General features: G+C 39.6%; 2 protein-coding genes across 3 annotated transcripts in view; both read left to right on the forward strand.

Annotated features, from left to right (window-relative positions):
• Positions 1 to 139: 139 nt before the first annotated feature.
• Positions 140 to 10087, forward strand: bap1 (BRCA1 associated deubiquitinase 1). 2 transcript variants are annotated; one of them, XM_073469102.1, is made up of 17 exons: positions 140 to 339; positions 627 to 656; positions 794 to 848; positions 1053 to 1185; positions 2340 to 2459; positions 2579 to 2640; positions 2804 to 2946; positions 3977 to 4055; positions 4158 to 4281; positions 4738 to 4879; positions 4994 to 5172; positions 6538 to 6671; positions 6801 to 7264; positions 7916 to 8139; positions 8336 to 8428; positions 8523 to 8595; positions 9146 to 10087. In XM_073469102.1, exons 1-17 carry the CDS (start codon positions 303 to 305, stop codon positions 9277 to 9279), a joined length of 2226 nt encoding a protein of 741 aa, XP_073325203.1. In that variant the 5' UTR covers positions 140 to 302; the 3' UTR covers positions 9280 to 10087. The 2 variants fall into 2 exon arrangements, with proteins under 2 accessions (XP_073325203.1, XP_073325204.1); XM_073469103.1 differs by having other exon boundaries at positions 205 to 339; positions 7919 to 8139; positions 9146 to 9732.
• A 3137-nt stretch (positions 10088 to 13224) lies between these two features.
• Positions 13225 to 23194, forward strand: part of bsnb (bassoon (presynaptic cytomatrix protein) b) — a 69501-nt gene continuing 59531 nt past the window's right edge. The window contains exons 1-2 of the mRNA XM_073468797.1: positions 13225 to 13403; positions 21633 to 22023. Coding sequence (XP_073324898.1) covers positions 13225 to 13403; positions 21633 to 22023 — 570 coding nt within the window. The remainder of the gene's footprint in view (positions 13404 to 21632; positions 22024 to 23194) is intronic.

The following is a 23194-nucleotide window of genomic DNA, read 5'->3' on the forward strand; positions in this document are numbered from 1 at the left end:
ACTTAATAAACAAAAAATACAAATTGTTTGCTCAACTGATGTATTTATTTATTCATTCATTGCTTGTTTTGCGCTTAGTTCCGACAACAGGAAGTTGAAGGTAGGACTATTTTTCGCGACAAACCGTCGATTGTTGATGACGTAATTTGTAGGCGGCTAATTCTGTCTATTGTGTTTATCTTGAGCTCTCCACAGTTTTTTTCGTGAATGGATACAGCGCTGTCGTTAAATATTCTTACCCCTCGTTTGGACATGGACTGGAAAACATCTTAGATATTAGTCAGCTGTGCACACATGCGAAAATGAACAAAGGGTGGCTGGAGCTCGAGAGTGATCCAGGTGAGAGATTTTAATAGACAACACAGCTAACTAACGTTAGCATTCACATAAAGCCAGATGGGCAGTTCAGCTCCCCTAAGCAGCTCGACTTACCAGACTTAGAGAGCTACTTTAATGCAAGAGTAAAACATAGTAAAATGTTTAAGTGTTTTGTGTCGTGAAGTTGATGGAGCGAGTAACCAAAGTGCGAAATATGAGGAGGAGTGACGTTATCAGAAAACCTAATGTACTGGTATTTGTATTCTAGTTAGTTATTGAACCCTTAATAAAATGTTTCTTAATTTCAGGACTGTTCACTTTGCTGGTGGAAGATTTTGGTGAGTAGCTTAAAAACAGTGGCTAAACATCTTACAGTGTCGTATTGTGAATTGCCAATACATACAACTCCAAGTATGAGTCTAATGGGGCTGATAAAGACAGCTAAAGTGTTTCCTTGTGTGTGTCTGCTCTGTAGGTGTCAAGGGTGTCCAAGTGGAGGAAATCTATGATCTTCAAAGCAAGTGTCAAAGGTATAATAACCATAGTAACCAGTCAGGTTGATCCAAGTCTGTTTGGTAAGCAATGGTTGCAAGTAAATCAAGAAAATAACTACCTGACAGGCATGCTGAGTAGTGACGTCCAAGCTCATGTCTGAAAAGAAACAACGCTCTTTTTCTTGCCACTTGTTAGACTGTACCAGCAACATGTGAAAATCATTTATCATTATTTTTCAGTCCCGTCTATGGCTTCATCTTCCTGTTCAAGTGGATCGAGGAACGTCGATCCAGGAGGAAAGTTAACACTTTGGTGGATGAGACGTCCGTCATTGATGAGGAAATTGTAAATGATATGTTCTTCGCTCATCAGGTAAGTGTTCATGTGATCATAGATGTTGGGCAGTTTTTGTAGTTATTGCTGTGACGTTAAACCTTCATTAGTGATCTTTTTTGATGTCATAAAATGTATAGCAGCTGTCTTATGAGCTGTTGTGTTACATATCCATGATGCTCCTGAGCAAATTTCATTCACTGATAAACTGTAAATCTTGGCTAAATTTGACAATTGTGTTAGAGAACAGTGGTTTTAGATTTCGTTTTCGTTTTAGTCATTGTTTAATCATTCAATTAGCTAAACTGATAATAAATGGCATTCATAACTCATTAGGCCTCAAAGTCATTCATGAGAATTGCTAGCTTTCAAAAAAAAATGTTGTGGATTGATTGATATATTTTTATTTCAAATATGGAAAAATAAAAATAGTCAAATTAAAACTTTCAAAAAACAAGTCAAGTACAACAAAATGAAAACTGAAAGAACAGTGAACCTATACAACAAATGTAATAAAGGATTCTCAAAAAACAACAAGGTTTACATGTTTGAAAGGTAGTAGGAAAAAGTATACACTTATTAATCCTACCCCTTCTCCACTACCTTGTTAATTAATAATCATAATCTTTATATTGTATGAAATGCCAGCAAATCAGGCAGTCTAACCAGCATTTTTCACATGATATAATCAACATTAAAAAATGTGTGCATGTATACATCCCTTCATTTAGGAGCCAATCGCAGCCGATTTGTATAAAATATTACCTAAAATAAAGTTAACTATAACCACTCAGATAATTTAGATCTATTTACTTTCATTGAACTACTATTTATCAACTAATGATTTCAGCACTCCTTTAAAACTTGAAGTGTCCCAATCTGAAGAGTCTGTCATGGCAAAATGAAGCTGTAAATAAAAACATATATAAAACCACATATCAAAATATTCAGAAATTAGGAAAGACATAAAGTCAACATAGCACAAATAAAAAAAATGCAGAGTTGGATCCAACAAGTGCCAAAAAACAAAGGAAGCATTTGCCACTTTTTCTCATCAAAGTAGAGACGTTTTGCTGCTCACAACCCTTCAAAATCCTTACCGTTTTATTCATCTTGCAATAATGCTCACAGAAAAATATTTATAGTTTTATTCTAACCTGGACTTGTGTTACACTGTCATTTTTTAAATCTAGCTGATACCAAACTCATGTGCAACCCACGCTTTGTTGAGTGTGCTTCTGAACTGCAGCGGTGTTGAGCTCGGCACCACCCTTAGTCGCATGAAGGCTTTCACAAAAGGCTTCAGTCCAGAGGTAAGACGTTTCTCACACTCACTCGTGTGTCTACAGCCGCCTTCTTGGTCTCAGGTAGTCACCTGTCCAATCTCCTCGCCTGCTGTCATGTTTAACTTTTGATTTTTATGCATTTTCAGAGTAAAGGTTACGCAATAGGAAATGCCCCAGAGCTTGCCAGAGCACATAACAGCCATGCCAGGTGGGTTACAGTCACAGTCAGTGGTTCCTTTTTAAAATGTTCAGGTGTCTCTGATTCTGTGAGACGGGAAAAATCCTCTGTGATTTGTCTGCTGTACTGTGGGAGATGTCAGGCTCTGTGCATTCATCAGTTTCTGAGGCTCTCTTTCTGTGTTTCTATGGAGACCGGAGCCCAGGCACCTGCCGGAGAAACAGAATGGGATCAGTGCAGTGCGGACCATGGAAGCCTTCCACTTTGTTAGCTATGTGCCCATCAAAGACCGCCTCTTTGAGCTTGACGGGCTCAAGGCGTACCCCATTGACCACGGTATGAACTGACACGGACATAGACATTCTCAGAGCTGTTCTTGTCACACTGATTAGTAGCATTTTGGCTGCCATGAAACCACTAAAACAAAGTCATTTTAAAGGGTATGCATATGTTAAAGATGGGTTTTCATTGACACCGATACATTTTTTAGAACCATTACTCTGATTTCTTCACCTTTTGAGAGAATTGAAAATTATTATATTCAGCCACTGTTAAATCAGTGTGTAGCCTGAGATCAGGTATGGCCTCATTCATCGTTGATTAAAACCAAAAGGGAACAGGCCTTTTGCTCCAAAAGCCCCAAAACAATGGAGTGCTCTTCCTGGCATGAACAACAAAATCTTTAAAATGTATGTAAGAGCATTTATTTAAATTAAAACCATATGATACATTTGCTATGAATGACATGAATGCATTTGAGGTTCTTTAGCTTAAAGGGTAACTCCACATGTTTGGGGGAGTACTACTGCAAATGTGAAAAAAGTAGTGTAAGTCTTTTGTGGCTCCAGAGGAAGCTGCATGCAATCTGATAAATGGCCTCCAGTGATGTCACTCAGTGGCTAAATTGCATTGTGGATAATGTAGGCGGCAGGTTTTGAAAAGGAGGAAGGATGCGTGGAATAAAAGAGGTGATATCTCTGGTTCTCCTGAATGGATTTTGAGTGTTTTAAACTATCCATCATGAGTGGAACAGTGTTAGAGAAGTGCAATGCTAGACTAGTGAGGTGCTTTTCAAAACCTGCATTTCCCACACTGCAACATTACCCACAATGCAACATAGCCACTGAGTGACATCACTGGAGGTAATTTATCGCATTACATGCAGCTTCTGGAGCCACTAAAGGCTTTATACTACTTTATTCACATATGCAGTAGTACTCCTCAAGACCTGCAAACACACTTTAATATGGCAAAGTGGTGGAGTTACCCTTTAGTAATGTCAGTTGTTGAACTCATATATATATATATATATATATATATAGGAAATTGCTACTTAATTAAAGTATAATATTTCACTCTATTTCAGGGCCCTGGGGAGAGGAAGAGGAATGGACTGATAAAGCTCGGCGTGTTATCATGGAGAGGATTGGATTGGCCACTGCCGGGTGAGTCCTGAGCCAGTCAGCTCGAGCTGTGATGGTTCACCTTCTACACACATACACACCCTCAAGGCTTCATTCTCATGCTGCTGCTCTGCTCTTTTTCAGTGAGCCATACCATGACATTCGCTTCAACCTGATGGCAGTGGTGCCTGACCGCAGGATGAAATATGAGTCTAAACTGGAAATTCTAAAGAGGAATCGACAGACTGTTCTGGAGGGTCTACAAAAGGTCAGGAACTCATTACAGGCACATTATAACACCACTGCTCCTTTAGTCGGATTTTTCTCTGGCTGTTTCTGTGTAAAGCTTCAAAATAGACATTCTTCATATACTTTGGGCTTGTCTCGTACTTTGTCTGAAAATCATTTGTTGACGTCTTGAAGGTCCACTGTGTAGGATATAGGAGCTATTGGTAGAAATGAAATCTAATGTTCATAATAATGTTTTACTTAGTGTATAATAAATGGTTGTGTTTTCATTGCCTTCGAATGATCCTCCACAGTGGGAGCGGCTTCTCTTTCACAAAGTCCGCCATGTTGCACAATTGTGTTTCTACAGTAGTCCAGAATAGTCAAACCAAACAAGAGGACCTTTTGTATGCTTAGCAGCCTCTGAAGCAACAGTGTGACGAGGAGCGTTCCGTTTTTTCAGTCTTGTGGAATATTCTTTGTATGTTGTCTTCAGATGATCCGCCTCACTCAGCCTGAAATTGTCCATGACAAGAAGGAGAAGGACTCTGCTTCTCCTGACGATAGCACCTCTGCAATCAAGAAAGAGGCAGATTCTGAGCCAGTTACATCCCACAGGACTGACCAGGCTGCTTCAGGTACTTCAGTTGTCCCTATTTGCCCAGTTTTTGATGGAACATATCTTGTAAATTGTGTATGGGCTTGTCAAAATCCTTCAACTGAAACACACCTGACTGTCATTTTCGATTCAGTGGATGAGTCAGGAGGTCAGTCTAAAGATGCCACGAGCCACTCTGGAAACTCTAAGGTCATGGGCAAACCACCTGCCCCCACAGGAGGAGGCCTGCAGCAAGTCACCAGTCCCAACCCCATCGTTCAACGCCTGCCAGCTTTCCTGGACAACCACAATTATGCCAAGTCTCCAATGCAGGTAGAGGAGAAGTCAAGTGTAAAGGTCATGGGTCAGAAACTGAGCGTGAGCATGAGCGTGCGCGTGTGTGTGCATGTTCAGAACTCTCTATACCAATTTCAGTTGTTTTGTATGTTGTGTTGTGTTTAAGGCTGCGAGTACTGATTATTTTCATTATCAGTTATTCTGCCAGTTATGTGCTCTATTAATCATTTGCTCCATATGACCAACAGGCCCAGTTTATTATTTACTATAATAGTTTTTTTTATCAAGTGCCAATTTGTTTTCTGCTGATTTTACTCATTGACTTCTGCTTTAGTTGTGCTTTTTAATTATGTGACATTGCCCTCTATAGCTTTTACAAAATACATTATTCAATTTTTTTTAATTTAATAAAATTTTGTTTTCAACAGTACAAATCAACATACCAACCACACACACCAGATCACTAAATGAATACCAGGCTTTACAAGCCTATATACTATATAGCTAAATACACTATATAGTGTTTAGTGTAGTTACGGTAGGGCTGCACAGTATGGTTTAAAAAAAGAAGTCATATTACGGTTATTACAATTCCGATATTCCCGATTAGTGGGAATGATCAGTTTTGCCTCACAATTTTCATTTTCACTGAAAAAACTTAAAATCATGATGATGTGACACTTGTAGGGGTCTGTACATAAAAAAATGTTTTCTTACATCTGGAGAACAAGATTTGTAGGCCAGGACATCTCTGCAGCACTACAGTACTTCATTATAATGCTGTTTTGTCACACATTTTATTGCAGATTCTGTGATTTTTAAAATTGCACTTGCCTATATTGTGATTTCTCTTATATTTTGATTAGTTGTGCAGCCCTATTACAGGGTAACAGTTAAGATTGATGGGTGTTTTGGTTTATATTTGGGTCAGTTTTCCAGCTTTTATATGTGATGACGCTGTTTTTGTTTCCATGGAAATAAATTTGATCTGTCCAGTCTTCTCAAGACAAGTCAGTTTTACTTATATAGCCCTTCATGACACCCTATATCCACCCTGACCCATTTGCTAGGACAGAGTCAGGTGTTACATTGAGTTATATGAAAACATTGCTGTCCTAGTCTTCTTGCTGCTTGGACAGATCACACATTGCTCTCAGCCTGTCTCAGATCTGACCGTGGGTGCCATTTCTCTTTGTTTATCATTGAAAATCATTCTTCCTCTCTGATTTTCTGAGTCTCCATTACTCTCTTTTGCACATTTAGTCAGGTGGCATTATTCAGAAAATATAAACGACTGTACTGTAACTTCCTGTTGTTAAGGCAGCCCTAATTGATCTTTCATGGCCCGTATGATCATGTTAACAATTCTCTGGAGGTTTATAATGGTTCTCTGATTAACAGGAGGAGGAGGATCTTGCTGCTGGTGTTGGTCGCTCTCGAATAGCAGCGCCTCCCCAACACCCATACTCGGATGATGAAGATGACTATGAGGATGATGAGGAGGAAGTAACTGGTACTACTGGCACACCTAACAGGTTAGCATTGTAATGTGCATGTAGGTATTATTTCTTTTTATGTTTCTGGTTATGACCTGACTGAAGGAGGCTAAAGCTTTTTCAATAAGAGTTTTTAGTTGGTCATGTTTTGAATTTGCCTTCATTTAGGTTTAGACGGAAGGCGAGTCTGCGATCACGAACAGGGCGGGCAACGACAGGAATGGAGAGCCAGATTGCCCTCTCTGTGTTGGCTGAGAAACTAAAGAAAGAGGCCCAAAGGAAAGATGCCCTGAACACACCCCTTTCTGTGCGCACAGAAGGGCGCACCGGGGGCATCTGCATCACATCTGCTTCACAGCCTTCCCCAACACCCAGCAACGAAAGCACCGACACAGCCTCTGAGATTGGCAGCGCCTTCAACTCGCCGCTGCGCTCACCCGCGCGCTCGCAGGCTGCCACACGCCCATCCAGCCCAGTTGCATCCCATCTGTCTCGTGTACTGTTCGGAGAAGATGAGATGCTGAGGCTAGACTCCAGACACAACCGTGCTGTAAGAGAACTGGGTCCCTCTGTCAGCATAGCCTTGTTACACCTGCAGGAGGACGGAGTCATCTTTGCTCTCCCTCCATCTGGTGAGCAGAAGAGATTGTTGCTGTCGTCCATGTTATTTACAGGGATGGTTTAAAAGACTCTGCTGAAGCAAGCACTTCAGTGTCACTTAATGTTTCAAACATAGTCAGAGCATATTAATCATTTTAGATGTTGGAAGTAAACAGTGTAGGGTGAGCTTAATGAGAATAACATACACTACTACAGGGTCCTGAAAGACTGGAAAATGCTTTATTTTAATGGTTGTTTTTTAAGGTAATCTGGAAGTCTATATATGTCCTTTTTCATAATACCGCTCCAAGGTCCTAGTCCGAACAGCTAGCTGCGAAGCAAGCTGAGCTAACTAGCTCATCTACAGTTAGCAGCAGTTAGCTGTAACTCTGATGATATGCTTCCCTGTATTTGTATTAATTTGACAGGATTCCAATTCTTACATATTATACCTTTTTTAATATGAACAGCTGGTAGAATAAACAAAGTGACAATATACACTGATAGCTTTGGGTATGAAGGAATTTTGTAGCTTTAGTTTTTGCAGTTGCATTCATATGTTGATAACGTTTTGGTTTAGACGCCTTAAAAAGTGCTTTAAAAGCTTCCAAACCCTGCTACTTTTGATAATGTATTGTCCTGCTACTTCCAATGGACTGTTATTTTATCTGTTGCCTGTGCAGTAGATGCGGCTGCTGATGGCACAAAGCAGCCTTGCACTCCAGAGAAGACAAAAGACAAAGAGAAGGCAGGAGAGAAGGAAGGAGTGAACAAGGCAGATGAGGGACCGTCTGTGGCGGTGAAAGAAGAGGAGAGCAAAGATGGAGCAGAGGTGAGAAAGGAAACGCCCAACGCTATGGAAACGGCTGCAGACAGCAAGCCCCCCGGGGATAAATACTCTCCCAAAGTAAGTCTGAGAATGTCCCTTATGTTATAATGCACTGTAGTATGAACCTTGCTTTTCAGCCTGCCAACATAACACAGTACTCTCACATTTTTTTTGCTTGTGCTGCCAATTAGTGAACTGTTTCTAAAGCTGTACACTAAAAATATATAATAAACAAACACACACAGAGCGTTTAATCTTCTTCTGTTTCTTGAAGGAGCTGCTGGCACTGCTCAAGTGTGTAGAGGCGGACATTGCCAACTATGAGGTGTATCTAAAGGAGGAAGTAGAGAAGAGAAAGAAATACAAAGTAGGTTTAGTTAACCTGGAACCAATCCAATATATCTGGTGAGGCTGTTTTTTAATTGTCTTTTAATCAAAATCTTTTGTTTTCATTTGATCAGATTGATGATCAGAGGAGGACCCATAATTATGATGAGTTCATCTGCACCTTCATATCAATGCTGGCCCAAGAAGGTAAATCTGCACTATTTTTTGCCCTCAACTGTTCCATCAAACCACATGTCGAGTGAAGTCCACTTAAATTCCTGGTTTATCTGTGGTGGATCATTGTTAGTTGTTAGTGTCCAAATGTTTCACGTTTTATACTTAATGAGTTAATGAGTTAACCTTAGAAATCTGTTAAGCCGTTAACTGCTGACAATCAAAGAGACCGATAACTGATATTTGGAACCGATATACTACATCTGCAGTTAAAACAAAATCTTTTTGTCAAAACTGAAGATAACCGATGATGGAATGTAACTAAATACAACTTACACATGTGCTGCACTTAAATACAATTTTGATATACTGCCACTGAATTTTGGAGGCAAATATTGTCCTTTTTTACTCCACTATATGTATTTGATAACTTTATTCTTACATAGCCTATCAAGAAGAAGAAAGACTAAAACATGAGAACGTTTTAACCGCCATACATGTTCAAAAAACTTGTTACATGCTAAAAAAACGAATCTGTCATTTTGTTGTTCTTTTCCTTCATTCGACTGGGTGTCTTCTGCAGGAATGCTGGCCAGCCTCGTGGAGCAAAACATTTCTGTGCGCCGTCGGCAGGGAGTGAGCATCGGCCGCTTGCACAAACAGAGAAAGCCCGACCGGAGGAAACGCTCCCGACCTTACAAAGCCAAGCGCCAGTAATTACAAACAATCACAACTCCTGTGAGCACCGAGCAATCACCACAGAGAAAAAGAAATGGATGCATTTCTGAAACTTTCTCCTAAAGGCAGTTTAGTGTTGTATTTTAGTCGGAGCCTCCTCTTCTTCATGAAATCAACCACGTGTTTGGTTAGTTCTTTTATCATTTATGTATATACTGTATGTACCACCATTTTAGTCTCAATGTAAATTTTCTTCTTTCTCGCGCCATTATTATTGACAAATTGTAAATATGAAAAAAGGCATGACCCCAGTGATGCAACTGAATGCTTCTCATCTCACACAATATCCTCTCTACAGTCTTGTGGTCAGTACAGTTTAGTGTGTCACTAAATATACAGTTTGGTAACAAATCAATATACCTTCACTCATGTTTTTATGGTGCCAATAAAGTATTGAATGTTTTGACAATAAAGGGCCATGTATTTTATTCATCCAGAGCATTTCAGTCTCACTTCATAACATAAAAAGAGTCTTTTAATCACATTCTTTTAAACTCAAGAAGAAGTCATGATGCATCAAGGTTTTTTTTTTGTCTTTTCATTGGAATGTCTTTTCAACTAAGGGCCTCTCGCTGTGTATGTACTGTATGTTTTCTTGAGGTCCTGCACATGAAAAACAAGCTTTTGTGTTATTTTTGTACCTGAAATGGATCTCAAAGTGAGTGAATATAAAGTGAGCTGTGTGTTTTGTACATATGTATCTGTTAAATGGCTGACCTGTACACTGAGTTCAGTTGTTCTTTGTGCTTGCCAATTCATACTACAATAAAGTTCCTGAAAATATCTAGCTAGCTGTAATCCAGATTTCTTTTTTTGTATCTTTTTCATGTGAAGAGACTATAGGATTACAGTGTTTTATAATGACAGTTGATGAATTGATTTAGGGTTCCACTTTATAGTTCAACATGTTTACAAATGTTGTTATGAGGTTGTTTTCTTTGGTGTCTCATATCAAGTGTTTTATTGTAGTGACAGTCGGTGTACACTAGGGAGGGCAGTCCTTCAGAGACGAGTGGGACTATCTATTTTACTACACTGTAAGGAGAACCATTCACAGTAAAAGTGGACGTCATGTGGCATGGCGGCTGGGCGGTGATATACATGTGTATTCAGATGAACATGTAGTATTCCTTGTATAGTTTCCAGTTTCCATCTGCAACAGCTCTTTGTTATATTTCAATTCTAATAAAATGCTGCACAGCTACAGTTTATTAATCCAACAAATATTTTTACATTCATTAAGTTTTAATTTAAAAAAATATATAATATATAACATAATTTATCACTAGATATCCTGAGCTTGTGATAAGTAAAATTCATCAATTTCAACATGACATTTTGATCCTATTTGCCCAGTGTCAGTCTTTACCCTTGGACATGTTTGAGCACTGGTATTATAATCTTATAATAATGACACTGTCTCTGGCAGAGCAGCAAAGAACACACAGTAGCCTATGTGGGAGAGGGAACTAAAAAAAAAAAAAAAAAACTCCTCCACCACATATCTTCAGTGGAGCAGATGTTGGAGTTGAATAAACCACGCTGTAGTGTTATGTCACCACTGTTCGCCTGTAATTTGGTTTAGAGATACAGACCAATAGCTGCAGCTGGCTTCATTATACAGCCTAATAGCATATTTGCAAAACATACCGTAGCCTTTGCATAATTCAGCTGCTGACATTGTCGCTTGTCCAAAACGTTTTATTTGCATTATTCATATCATATTTAGATGATATGCATTGTCAATCACACCTTTGAGAGAAATAGGAAGATTAGGTCTACTTTTCATGGCTTTTTTAGATAAGAAGAAAGGAAATGTGGGTGAGGGAGAGAGAGCGAGAAGGGGGGGATGACATGCAGCAAAGGGTGACAGGTTGGAATCAAACAAAGGGTTGCATCAGTAAGGACACAGCCTCTGTACATGGGGCGCCCAAACTAACAGCTATTTTCATTATGAATTAATCAATTTTTACTTTTCTGGATTTGTTGCTTAACTTGGTCTAAACTATGTTAGAAAATAATTTCCCAAAGCACCTAGATGACATATCCAAATTGCTTATTTTGTCAAAACCAAAATTAATTTTGTTAAGACTAGCCAATATTAACATTACAAAATCAGGAAGCAAAAAAGTATTTGGCCTTTTTGCTCATAAGACTTAAAGCATTAGCCCGATCAATTATCAAAAAATAGTTGCTGAATAATTGTCTGCTGGTTGACTCATTAGTTAATTGAATAATAGTTTCAGCTTCAGAGAATTTTTTAATTAAATGATCAACACAGCCAAAGCTGACACATCCAAAAGGCTTATTTTGTCTGATTAAATGAACAAGAAAATCTTTTAATTTATTTAATTGCATTTATTTAAGCTAAAACCTTATGACACATTTGCTATGAATTAGATAAATTCATTTAGTGTTGTTTCATTAAAGGGTAACTCCACCAATTTTACACATTAAAGTGTGTTTACAGGTCTTGGGAAGTACCACTGCATGTGTGAAAAAAGTAGAATAAAGCCTTTTCTGGCTCCAGAGGAAGCTTAATGTAATCTGATGAACTGCCTCCAGTGATGTCACTCAGTAGCAAAGTTGGATTGTGGGTAATTTAGCCAGCAGGTTTTGAAAAAGGTAGACAAAATTGATATTTGTTTATCATTTGTTTTTAAATGGTAATGAGTCCAACATCACTGGAGGTAATTTATCGGATTACATGCAGCTTCCTCTGGAGCCACAGAAGGCAGAAAAAAAGGGAAAGTTTTTTTTTATTTTCACACATGCATCAGTTCCCTCCAAGACATGTAAACACACTTTAATGTGTAAAATTGGCGGCGTTACCCTTTAAAGGTGCACTGTGTAGTTTGGGGGAAGAAATCTTAATCAGAAGAGAAAGATCTTTAATGACTGATTTTTTTATGCCCAAACAAACGAAAATAAACAAACTCTTTGTTTTCATGACTGAATAAACAAACTGACTTTAAAGGACAACATGATTTCATACTGTTTTACTTTGTTTATATTTGGCGGACCCTGCCACCTTTCGAGCTTCAGACAGTGTTCTGGGGACCTTATTTTCCTGAGAACAGCTTGTCTGAAAAAAAAAAAACAGCTTGTTTGTTGATAAAAAAAATGTATATTTCTGAGTTTGTATTATTACCTCATTAATATTGTAAATATAAAAATTCTGAGTTTGAATTTCTTCTCCACAACTACGTAGTGTCCTTTTAAGAGTCCAAAACCCAAATGTAATTAGTTTAAAATCACAAAAGCCTGAGATGACCCCAAATAGACACGTTTCAGAATCAGGAAGCAAAAATAAATAAATAAATAAATAAATAAATAAAATAATATCTTTGGCCATTTTGTTTAAATTATTTAAATGATGAGCCTAATTGTTTTTTTTTTTTTTAAATATATGCTGTCTGTTGGTTGACTGATCAATTAACTGAATAAAAGTTTCATCTTCAGATAATTTTATGATTAAATGATCAGTACACCCAAATAGTTTAATACCGTGGACCCCTAACAGGAATGAAAATCTAAAATACAGACACATATGATGAAGGCTTGTTCTTTTTAAACACGCAGCCAGTGAGTTTACATCATTTATGTTTCCAAAACAAATGTTTTATGAGGGAAAGACTGAATGAGGGAGGTCCCAGTGGTCTCCACACAGGGCTCAGAGATATTTACGTGGTGACTTGAGATAACCGAGCCTCGTGAACGCGCACGTACGAGACACACAGTTCCCACCCATTGCGTCAGCGCGCTCCCTCGCCCTCTCAGTCAGCGCGCGTGCTCCGTGCGGGATGCTGAATTGTAGGTGATGATGGCGGAAGGGGAGCAGCGCTGAGTTTCATCTGAGTTTTTACCACAGCTGTAGAACCATCTACAACATCGTTTCTCTCCGTCGAGACCTATCCCGAGGCGATGGGGAACGAGGCCAGCATGGAAGGGGAGGGACAGGCGGGACAGCCCGGCCCCGCCGTCCCTGCTGCAGGGGCTCCGGCTTCCATTTCAGCACCACCGGACTCTGGACAGCTCATCAAGCCCAGCAATGGAGCGCCAGCCGGAGGAAGTGGGGCTGCACCCGGGCCGGGGATTAACAGGTAGCCGCGATAGCTAGGACGCGTCTCCGCTAAACTGTGGGGGGAAATCGGGGAGGCTACACGGCGGTGGCGTGGCGTGTAGCGTACGGTACATCTGTACGATGTGGAGCGTAGATATAGGCTCAACCGACTGCGTGGAGATAGACTTGAATGGGCGCTTAATTATTTATTTCAATATCCTTGTCAACACAATTCACCACCCCTCTTCTGAGACCCGTTTCCGCTCGTTGGCAGCACCACCCGGTCGCTTAACGTCAATTTGGGTCGAAATTTAACATGCAACGCTGTCGATGCACAATCAATAATACGTAAATGTATCTTCAGTGGGCATTTCTACGCCCGCTTTTCACGGTGTCTGTCCCGAGGCGCCAGGAGCTAAGTATCATGAATGAATGAGCGACATTTTTTTATTCTCACAGAGGCAAGTAGATGTGAATATTTAGGAATGGATCTCACAAATATCAAAGCTTGTGATGTTTGTCAGTCAGTCAGTCAGTCGGGTCCATTACAGCCTGATTTCCTGAACATGCTCCGACATGAATGCCAGCAAACACAAAGTCATTCCGAGAAATCACCTTCCTCCTGATGATGAAGAGGCGTCTGTGTCATGTGTAGGATGACAGTGCTACCATGAGGTGTGTTCATCGTGAGCACACAGACCTGTATGTGTCTCACTTATCAGATCTCAATCCAAATCAATATGCAGCCAGGGTTAAAATTGTTTTTCCACTGCTGTCAAGTGCACAGAAAAAAAAAAAAAAAAAAAAAATCATTTTCTGCTGGAAGAGTGTGTTGAGACACTGAGCCCAGACACATTAACAGCCTCACATGATAATATTACCATTATTTTGGCAGCTGCATATGAGAACTACCACAACAAGGCACCATAGGCTGTTAAAATATCAGCCTTTTTCAAAATGATTAGTGTTTAATCACATGTAGCCTGTAGGTCTCTATTTACTGTGTGGGTGTGTGGGAGGGTTTACCCTTCCAACATGATCTGATATTGCCTTAATTACACCGTTCAACAGTTGTAGACCTGAATATGCACAGGAGTGGAGGCACAGCTGCATCTTGGATTCGCCTCAGCAGCTTACACTCTCTCTCTCCACTTGCATTTCAGCCCGCCATCTAAAAAAGATGTATGGATTTTTTCATGCTGCAAACCTTCGTTCAAGGCGCAGGCTTTTGTCATTGACTTACTGCTCGATTTGTGTCATAACACAAAGTGATCGTGAGGTATGATGGCAGACGTGTTCCGTGCTGTAACTAGAAAATCGTGCACCTTTAGTAACGTTTAGGCCCGTCTGTGTTTCTGCGCTCTCTGTTCATGCTGTATGTACACTGCAGGGCAGGTTTAAAGGCTCATAGCTCCCATGTAACCTCATGATTTTTTTATAGCTTGATTTCTCTCTGGTATCCACCCTGGTGTGTCTCATAAGGTGATGGCGAGTGCTCAGAGAGGGATGGAACGAGAGAGAGAGTGTATATCTTAAAATGTATTAAGATCATAGATGTACGTCTTTGCCTTCAAATACTCGTCCACAAAGAACCTGTGAGAGTGTAAGAAACAATGAGAAGGTGGATGGGCAGGAGCTGTAGATAAAAGACTTTCATCTTAATTAAAATGAGCAGCATTTCTTGAGTTTGCCTATTAATATGAATGGGGACATAATATGCTATATATAGCCATATTCAGAAGTCTATAGGCATTTTTGCTCAGGACATTTTATATTTTATTCATTGCAGTCAAAGAGCTAAATCTGAGCCCATATATGAATATGTGAATACATGGGAGTCACCCTACACAAAGCACCTCCATGCCTGCTTTTTCTCTCATCATAAGAGACTGGACCAAATGCACAGTCATCCTGACTTTACGACCAGATTTATGAGAAATACTGCTCCATCATGTCGTAGCATAATTTATAAAGTACTGAGAGCTAATTGATCCAGTCTGTCATACATATGCCATTGATGTTGGCTCTTTTCAGACAGTGTAAATCATTAAGCAGTGTCAATCAATATCAATCACAAATCCATTAGACAACCCAAACAATGTTGCAGTTCATAAAAAACCCTGAAAATTATAATGGACGCAGTCGTGTTCTATAAGCCACAGTGTACAAACAGTGTGCCCTCATAATTAATTTACCCTCAGCAATGAAAGCATTGCCCACGATGTAGCCAACACAAAGCAAATGGTTATCACAACTCCAACAAATAATGCAAAAGCAGTTCTTATTATTTATGACGCAACTGTAGGATACAGAAAATGGATTGAGAGACACTGGGAGTGTAGCGTTGTTCAGATGTCCAATAGAACGAATAACAAAGCTTGTGAAAGATTATTAAGCGAACACAAGAAAGGAAACAATATGTGTTTGTACATTATACGTAGGTGGTTGAGCCAACTGAACCGCTGCAACATGCTCGCTCAGTGTGTTGCACCCCCTCAGACTGGGACTCAATGACTGAGGCTCAACTTCCATGTGTATTTTGGCAGAACAAACACAGTGGTTGGTGTAGTGTGAAGCAGGCACACTGGTGCACCCAACCACAGTTTGTGCCCCTCAATTATATCGTTACATTCGAGTCACACTGAGCTGAGTTCAGATAATCAGAAATGTATACACCATACAATGTTTGAAAAACCCAGAAGGTTGTTTAAAAACGTTGATTGCTGATCTTAATGTATTTCCATCAATCCTCAGACTCTTTTAACCGTCTGGATGAAGGAAATATGTTACCCATTGTATGACGAAAAACATTCTTGACCTGTTTCTGAAGTTGTGACTCATAATTTAAGTGGCCAGAAATGATATACGTCCTGCTCTCTTTTGAAAACAGAAGCAAAATATTAATGCATTATTTTGTATTAAATATACAATTCTTCACTACGTGGTGTGACGTATATGTCTGCTTTACTAAGTGCACGTGCTTTTGCCTCCGGTGCCGTCTATACTTATCTCAGTGCTTTTTCATCCATGACTTCGTTAAAATACTGCACTTTTCAAAGTTCGCTTTGTATATATTGTTAATAGTTTACCGTTCGTTCTTGTACATAGTGTTTTTAACATTTTTGATCATTTCAATCATCATGTAGGTGTTTTTAACTACCGAATATAGAGAATAATGCCAAGAAACATCAAGACTGAAATATAACTGATTATAATTGAAAAACTTTGGTTCATATTGTACAAACAAAGCAAAGACGTATGTCATTCTGGCTACCATGTTTGTTTGATTGAAAAAGAGGCACAACTTGGGGAAACTGTCATGCAGTAAGGACAAAATGTTTTTTTAGATTCTGAAAATACCTTCAGATATATACCACATATATATATTTATAGGAAAGTCAAAGACTATAAGAGACGCAAGCTGAGCCTATGGTGCACACTGCCACTCACCTGTATGACGCTTGAACAATCAACATAAAACAAAAGGCAGCTGTAACGCACAGTATGTGTGCTGTCTTTGGGATCATTGTTCAAGGGCCCCTTGTTGTGATTGTGATGTAGTCTGCTTCACGTGACGCCAGGTGGGAGACTTAAAGTTTCAGCACTACAGCTCCAACATGATGGGAGTATATTATCTCTACAGTAAGCTCTCTCTCATCCATGTCTCAGCTGCTCATCTGTTATTTTTTGAGGGTTTGCCAACCTTGTCTGATTCAGAAGGATAAAATCTTTGTAAATAATGGAAATAAGAAGTGCTGTGGCCTATAACACAAATAACTAGTTAGGTGATTAATGTAACAGCCTCGACTTGATTCTATTTGTTGCAGCCTCAAAAACAGTTTTGGCTAATGGAAAAATAAATTGTTGCATTAATTTTGTGTCTGATCCCTTATCATTTTATGTGAATGCAGTGAAAGGTAGTTTGCTACTAGGGTTGCAACGGAAATAATATTTTCACAGTGAACTTTTTTTCCCCCCGGTATCATGTTATTACGATATTATTAGTGATTGAAGTTTAAGAGTTTAACAGAGGGTTTTTTTTGGGTGAACACACACTCTACTAGAATTTGCTAAAATATTATGTTCTGACAGATATGAAATATCTTAGATATGTTTTTAATAACACTAATATGGTAGATAAACAAATGCAAATGGTATGATAACCATCAGTTTTCATACCACAGTATACTTTGAAACCAGTATATATCGCTGCAACCCTTTTTTCTATTTTGACTTCTGATAACTTACGACAGCAACCAAAAGCTAATTCTTTAAAGAACATGCATTTGTCAGTATTTTTGACAAAGATCACTTGAATGTGTGTCAATTCCCCTTTGTTCCACTTTAATGTTGAGCTAAATAAGAGCTTATAAAAGCCCTTCAACACAGCAAAACCCTTTTATAACAGTCAAGTTGTCCACCTTACATAGCACGAACAAATCAAACAGCTCAACTCCGCTGAATAATTATTAGGTAGAAAATATTTCCCTCTGTGAAAAAAAAAAACATTTTACTCCCAGAAAGTCAGTGACATTCCTGACACCTTGTGAAAACAGCAGTGCTAGTCCAATGTCAGTGAGCAGACATTTCACTGTGGACGTTAACATGAATTTCTCTGTGACAAGCAAACAACACGTCAGTACACTCAAGTGTGATGCATCTGCTTCTTGTCTGTCTTGACCTTTAAATATTACTTAATGGACAGCACAAGATAGGTTTCACTCTGAAGCCCCAGCTTCCCAGTTTCATTTCCAGTGCACAGAGGCATAAATCAATGAGAAACATATAGAATCTCCATTATGGGGATACTGATACAGGCTAAAAAAAAAGGACTCGGCTATCCGATCATTTCCCCTGGTCCAGGGGACATATTTGACAAATCAGATGTCAATGTGAGGCAACTTGTTTTTTTTATGGATAATAGATTTGTACATTATTTATTTGTAAAATATAAATTGTTTACTTGCAATGATTTTTATTGTACAGTAAACCCTTTCAAAGTAATGTATTGGGTCAACACTTTGTGCCAGCCAATACTTTGATTTATGCTCTCAGGATTGGTATTGTCAGGTACAACATGGTGTTGATGCAACACTGCTGGGGGATAGTAGAGAAATGAGCACACTTGGGTGCGAAGATGTTACTGAACTGATCTCTGATTTGATGTTGATGCTGTGCTCAAAGGGAAAATGGATTAGAACATAACATTTTAATCAAAATTTTTGTGTCTGGAGCCGGCAAGACTCTGATGGTTGCACACATTAGTGGCCCATTAAATATTGGGCACTTTGCAAATGAAGAAATAATTTGTTCTTGTTGTTGTTTAATTAAAGCAGATTTTTTTTTTCAAATGACCAAATCTTTAGTATATCCATTTGTGTGATAGATTGTCTTTAAACATACAAACCTGCACATTTTTTCTGGTTGGAGACATTCTACCAACTATAAATGTGGTTTTGGCTTGGTGTGATTTGTTGGGTCCTACCCGTCTTGTCTGACGGTGTCGATAAAGTCTGTTCAAAACATGATGTCCACTGTGTGCTATGTACACTATCTTTTAGAGGAACAGGTTGACACACACTTTCTTGCTAACAGTTACTTTAGATGAGAAGCTGATACCAGACTCGTGGCTGGACCAGCAGCCACTTAGCTTAGCTTAGCTTAGTTTAGCTTAGCTTAGCTTAGCTTAGCTTAGCTTAGCTTAGCTTATCTTAGCTAAAATGATCATTCAGTTGTTATCTGCTCGACCCCATGCAGATGCAAAGTTGGATGAAGTGTCGTAGTCCCCAAAACATTTCTGGAGCTTCACAGTAAAACAGCGTTGCAGCATTCGCCTCAAATATTTAAGTAGATGGGGACTTCACACAACAGAAAAACAACAGAAAATAAACATAAAATGTCTCCATATACTGTCACTTGTCTTTAAATTGATTTGAAAAGAATGTACACCCTTAACATAATCTCTTATCTTAGCAAGTCCCCATCTAATTCAGTTGTTCAGGAGAAAGCTGCATCGCTGTTTTGGTGCAAAGCTCCAGAAATGTTTTGTGGACTATGAGACTTTACCCAACTTTTTATTGGCATGGGGTGAGTAGATAATGACTACATTTTCATTTTCAGGTGAACTGTTCCTTTAAATCCCAATTGTTTAATCCATACAAAAACTGAAGTATGAAAACATCAAGTTGCATCAGACTAGCTGTCAAACTAGCTCTCCCCGTCTTTTTCTAGTCTGTGAGTCTTCGTACCAAGCTAAACTAACCAGCTGCTGGCTGTACCTTCACATTTACTGGATAGAAATGACAGATCTTCTCATCTAACTCTCTGCAGGACAAGTTAAACATATTCCCCAGAATGTTGAGCTATTCCTTTAAGTGACACTGGGATATGGTCACAGGTATCATTGAGGCTGTGTAGAGAATCTAACTCTCTTTCTGCTTCCCCACACTAGGAAGTTTCACAGGGAGCTCCCGTTACAAAAGATTGGCAGCTTACAAACCCTTCACTATCCACTTTGTGATAAAGCAAGCAATTTGCAGTGCTTTAGATGCAAAGCCACAAGTTGTTCTCACTGGGCTCCCTTTTGCTGGTGGATGAGAATATCTTAAAAAATCTTTTGAAATGATGTCTTCCAGTTCAAACTCTTTCAGTATCATTGAGCCACGCCTGAGGCTTTGCATAGGTCATAAGAGACTCCACTGATTATTATTAACTGAAACTACCTTCTATCTTGTGAGGACACCGGGTAGATTTAAACTTCAGTTGTCCACTATCTGTAGCTTTAGAAATATAATTGAAAGTCGAGTTTCGCCTCAAACAGAGTGGGAGTGGTGGTCAAGCTCACTGTCAGAACAGTATAGTAATGGTTTGAAAGTGCAGATGTATCCTGATGGGCTCACTGCGGTGAACACAGGACTCCTGTGGAGAGTGGAACAAGGTTCGAGTTGTGCAGCAACTCACGCCATCAGCTGTGACTCATAATTGCTGACATGCTCTATTTTAATTCCTTTATTCGTCCCTTTATTTCCACCATTTTCACACTGTGGGTGCAGAGCAGCTGCTGAGGCTGTCTTTGAAGATGACGTGCATGACAAAACAAGGTCTAAGTTGTTATGACAGTGGAAATCCTCCCTTCCTATTTAACTATTGGCATGAATGCCCGAAGGGCCAGAATGAGCAAGAGAACCAAAAGTTTACAATGTTGTTGTCTGATACACTACCTTTGTTCCACCCCAAAACACATTACGGAGGCCAGAACAGAACAGCTTCAAAGAGTGAAAACAAGCCACAAGGAGCACTTCACAGAAACTGAGAGGCAATATAAAATATTCAACATATGCCTCTCTGTTGGCCAACGTTTTGAGTAGTCTGATATCATAGTATGAGCAACAATAAAACCTTTTACTGCCATGTGGACCCAGTGCATCTCACAGCTGAAGAGTTCCAAAATATAAAGTGCTGCTCCTTGAAATTGAAATTAAGTTGAGATTACAGATATAAAAACCTACTTAGAACATTAACTGCAGCTCATAGAAAAAATATATACTGGAATCAAATGTACAAGCTAGATATATTTACAGAGCAGTGCTAAAATGTTATGAGGTCTACAAACAAGGTTGCTATAATAACAAAAAGCAAATGTTCCTGTGCCTTTATCTCTCCATCTTTTCCTCACCATTCGTCTCTAATCACACCCAATTTCATTTAGACTGATCAATGCAATATATTATCTCCCACCCCGAGCATGTTGAGTTTTTGTTTTTATAAAAACATCTGAATTATAGATGTGATTGAATCAGTGAAGAAAGAATGGAAAGTTTGTGATGACATCAATGAAATGTGTGTGCGAGTCTGTGATTGAGTTAGACTGCCATGGGCTGCAGTGAGTTTCCACAAGGTGTAATTGAAAAGAAAGAATGAGTCAGAATCAAAGGTTGTTGCACATAAACAATATGAGCAGTGACTGACCACTGTGAAAAATAAGACTGGAAAAAAGAAATGAAACAAATTTATGTAAAGACAGTAAAATGTGCATGTATGTCACAATTTTAGACAAAATGTAAAATAAATATACTGTACATATCACAATGTATAATAAAATGTTCTAAACGCTTGAGTGCTAAGGAGGTAATTAAATACCGAACTGCAGGAGGAGGAGATTCTACTATTATTCAATATGTATTATTTTTATATTGAGCATGAAAGTTCATCCTGGACCTTGGAAATAGTATAATATCCACTTCTGTCTTCACTTTATCATCTCTACTAGACCACCTTTGTCAGACCCGGGACCTAAGGCAGGAGTCCAGAGTGGTCACGGGACGGGGGACAGGTTGGCCTCCCACGACACCCCTCAGCATGCCGCACCTCAAGGAGAACAGGGCCAGGGTCATGTGGCCAGAAAGAGTCTGCAGGTGGATGTGGGTAGCAGCAGGACTGGGAGGTCCCCCTCCGTGTCCCCGGACCGAGGCAGTGTCCCCACCTCCCCTTACTCTGTGCCACAAATTGCCCCCATGCCCAGCAGCAAACTGTGCCCCGTCTGCAAAACCACCGACCTGATGGGCACCGGGGATGACAAGCCGAGCTACAACACCTGCACACAGTGCCGCTGCATGGTGTGCAACCAGTGTGGATTCAACCCCAACCCTCATCTCACAGAGGTAGGCAGTGCTGCTTATCTGACAGGACCATACAAGTGTTTATTCATTATAGGGAAATGGTTATGTTTTCCCCTGGTTCTATGGTAGTTTACCTGATGACTGACCTGACACGTAAACATAGTGGAGATGGTGTGCATGTGAAGTCACCGCTGTCACTCTGTACTGAGTTTCAAACACAGTCAGCATCTGTCGCGGTTCATTCACATGGAAAACAAAAACATCTAAAACACTGCGAAAATGGGGAGAAAAAAAAAGGCTTTTGTGCAATCGACTGCACAAACAGATTCAGGATGAATTCAGGCATACAGTATTACAGACTGCCAGAAGGCTGAAGAGAAATGAAGGAATGAGGTGGCCGTGTGACGTCCAGGGTTTCTGAATGAAACATGCAATAAAATCTCAATATTTTATAAACATGTCCACAGACATTCTTGTAATTGTGATCAGGCTGACAAAAATCAGCTTTAAAACACGACCAGGGGTCTTCAGGCCTTGTTTAGTGTAACATCATTTCCCCAGTATGGAGACAGGGCGATAAATTAAAGGAAAAACCTGAATAAATGAGTGGAGAAACATAACAACCCAGGCTCTGTTATGATGTGGGGGGCATTTTGCTGACATGGTTAGGGTCTACTTATTCCCTTGAAGGGAAGCGTCATATAAAGTTGCTCTGAGTGATCACCTTCATCCTGTGATTAAACATTTCTATCTTGATGGGAGGGTCCTCTTCCAGGATGACAATGCCACCATCCGTAGGGTATGAGGGCTCACTGAATGTTTTGATGACTATGAAAATGATGTGAATCAAATGATATGGCCTTAGCTGTCATCAGATCTCAACTCAATTTAACACATATGGGAGATTTTGCACAGGCGTGTTTGACAGTGCTCTCCACCACAATCATCAAAACAGCAAATGAGGGCGTAGCTTTTGGAAGAATGGTTTTCAATCCTCCCAGGAGAGAGAGAGAGAGACTTGGAGAATCAATGCCAAGGAGGATTCAGGCTGTTCTGGGTGGCAGTGGCCCAATATCTTTTGAAGACGCTTCTCCTTTAATTTGTCAGCTGTCTGTGTGAGAGTCATATTATGTATATTGGCTGCTTGGTACAGTGGAAGAATTTAATTTCATCATTTTAGGGGTGAGGCCACTTGGCCTTTAGTGGCATTAAT

The sequence above is a fragment of the Pagrus major genome, chromosome 6 (assembly GCF_040436345.1).
Source record: "Pagrus major chromosome 6, Pma_NU_1.0".
Classification (NCBI taxonomy): domain Eukaryota; kingdom Metazoa; phylum Chordata; class Actinopteri; order Spariformes; family Sparidae; genus Pagrus; species Pagrus major.

Excerpts from the sequence above, each read along its gene's own strand:
- bap1 (XM_073469102.1), top strand. The coding sequence starts at position 303 with ATGAACAAAGGGTGGCTGGAGCTCGAGAGTGATCCAG. Across the intron at positions 2,641-2,803 it reads GCACATAACAGCCATGCCAG|ACCGGAGCCCAGGCACCTGC; the intron begins GTGGGTTACAGT and ends GTTTCTATGGAG. Across the intron at positions 7,265-7,915 it reads CTTTGCTCTCCCTCCATCTG|TAGATGCGGCTGCTGATGGC; the intron begins GTGAGCAGAAGA and ends TTGCCTGTGCAG.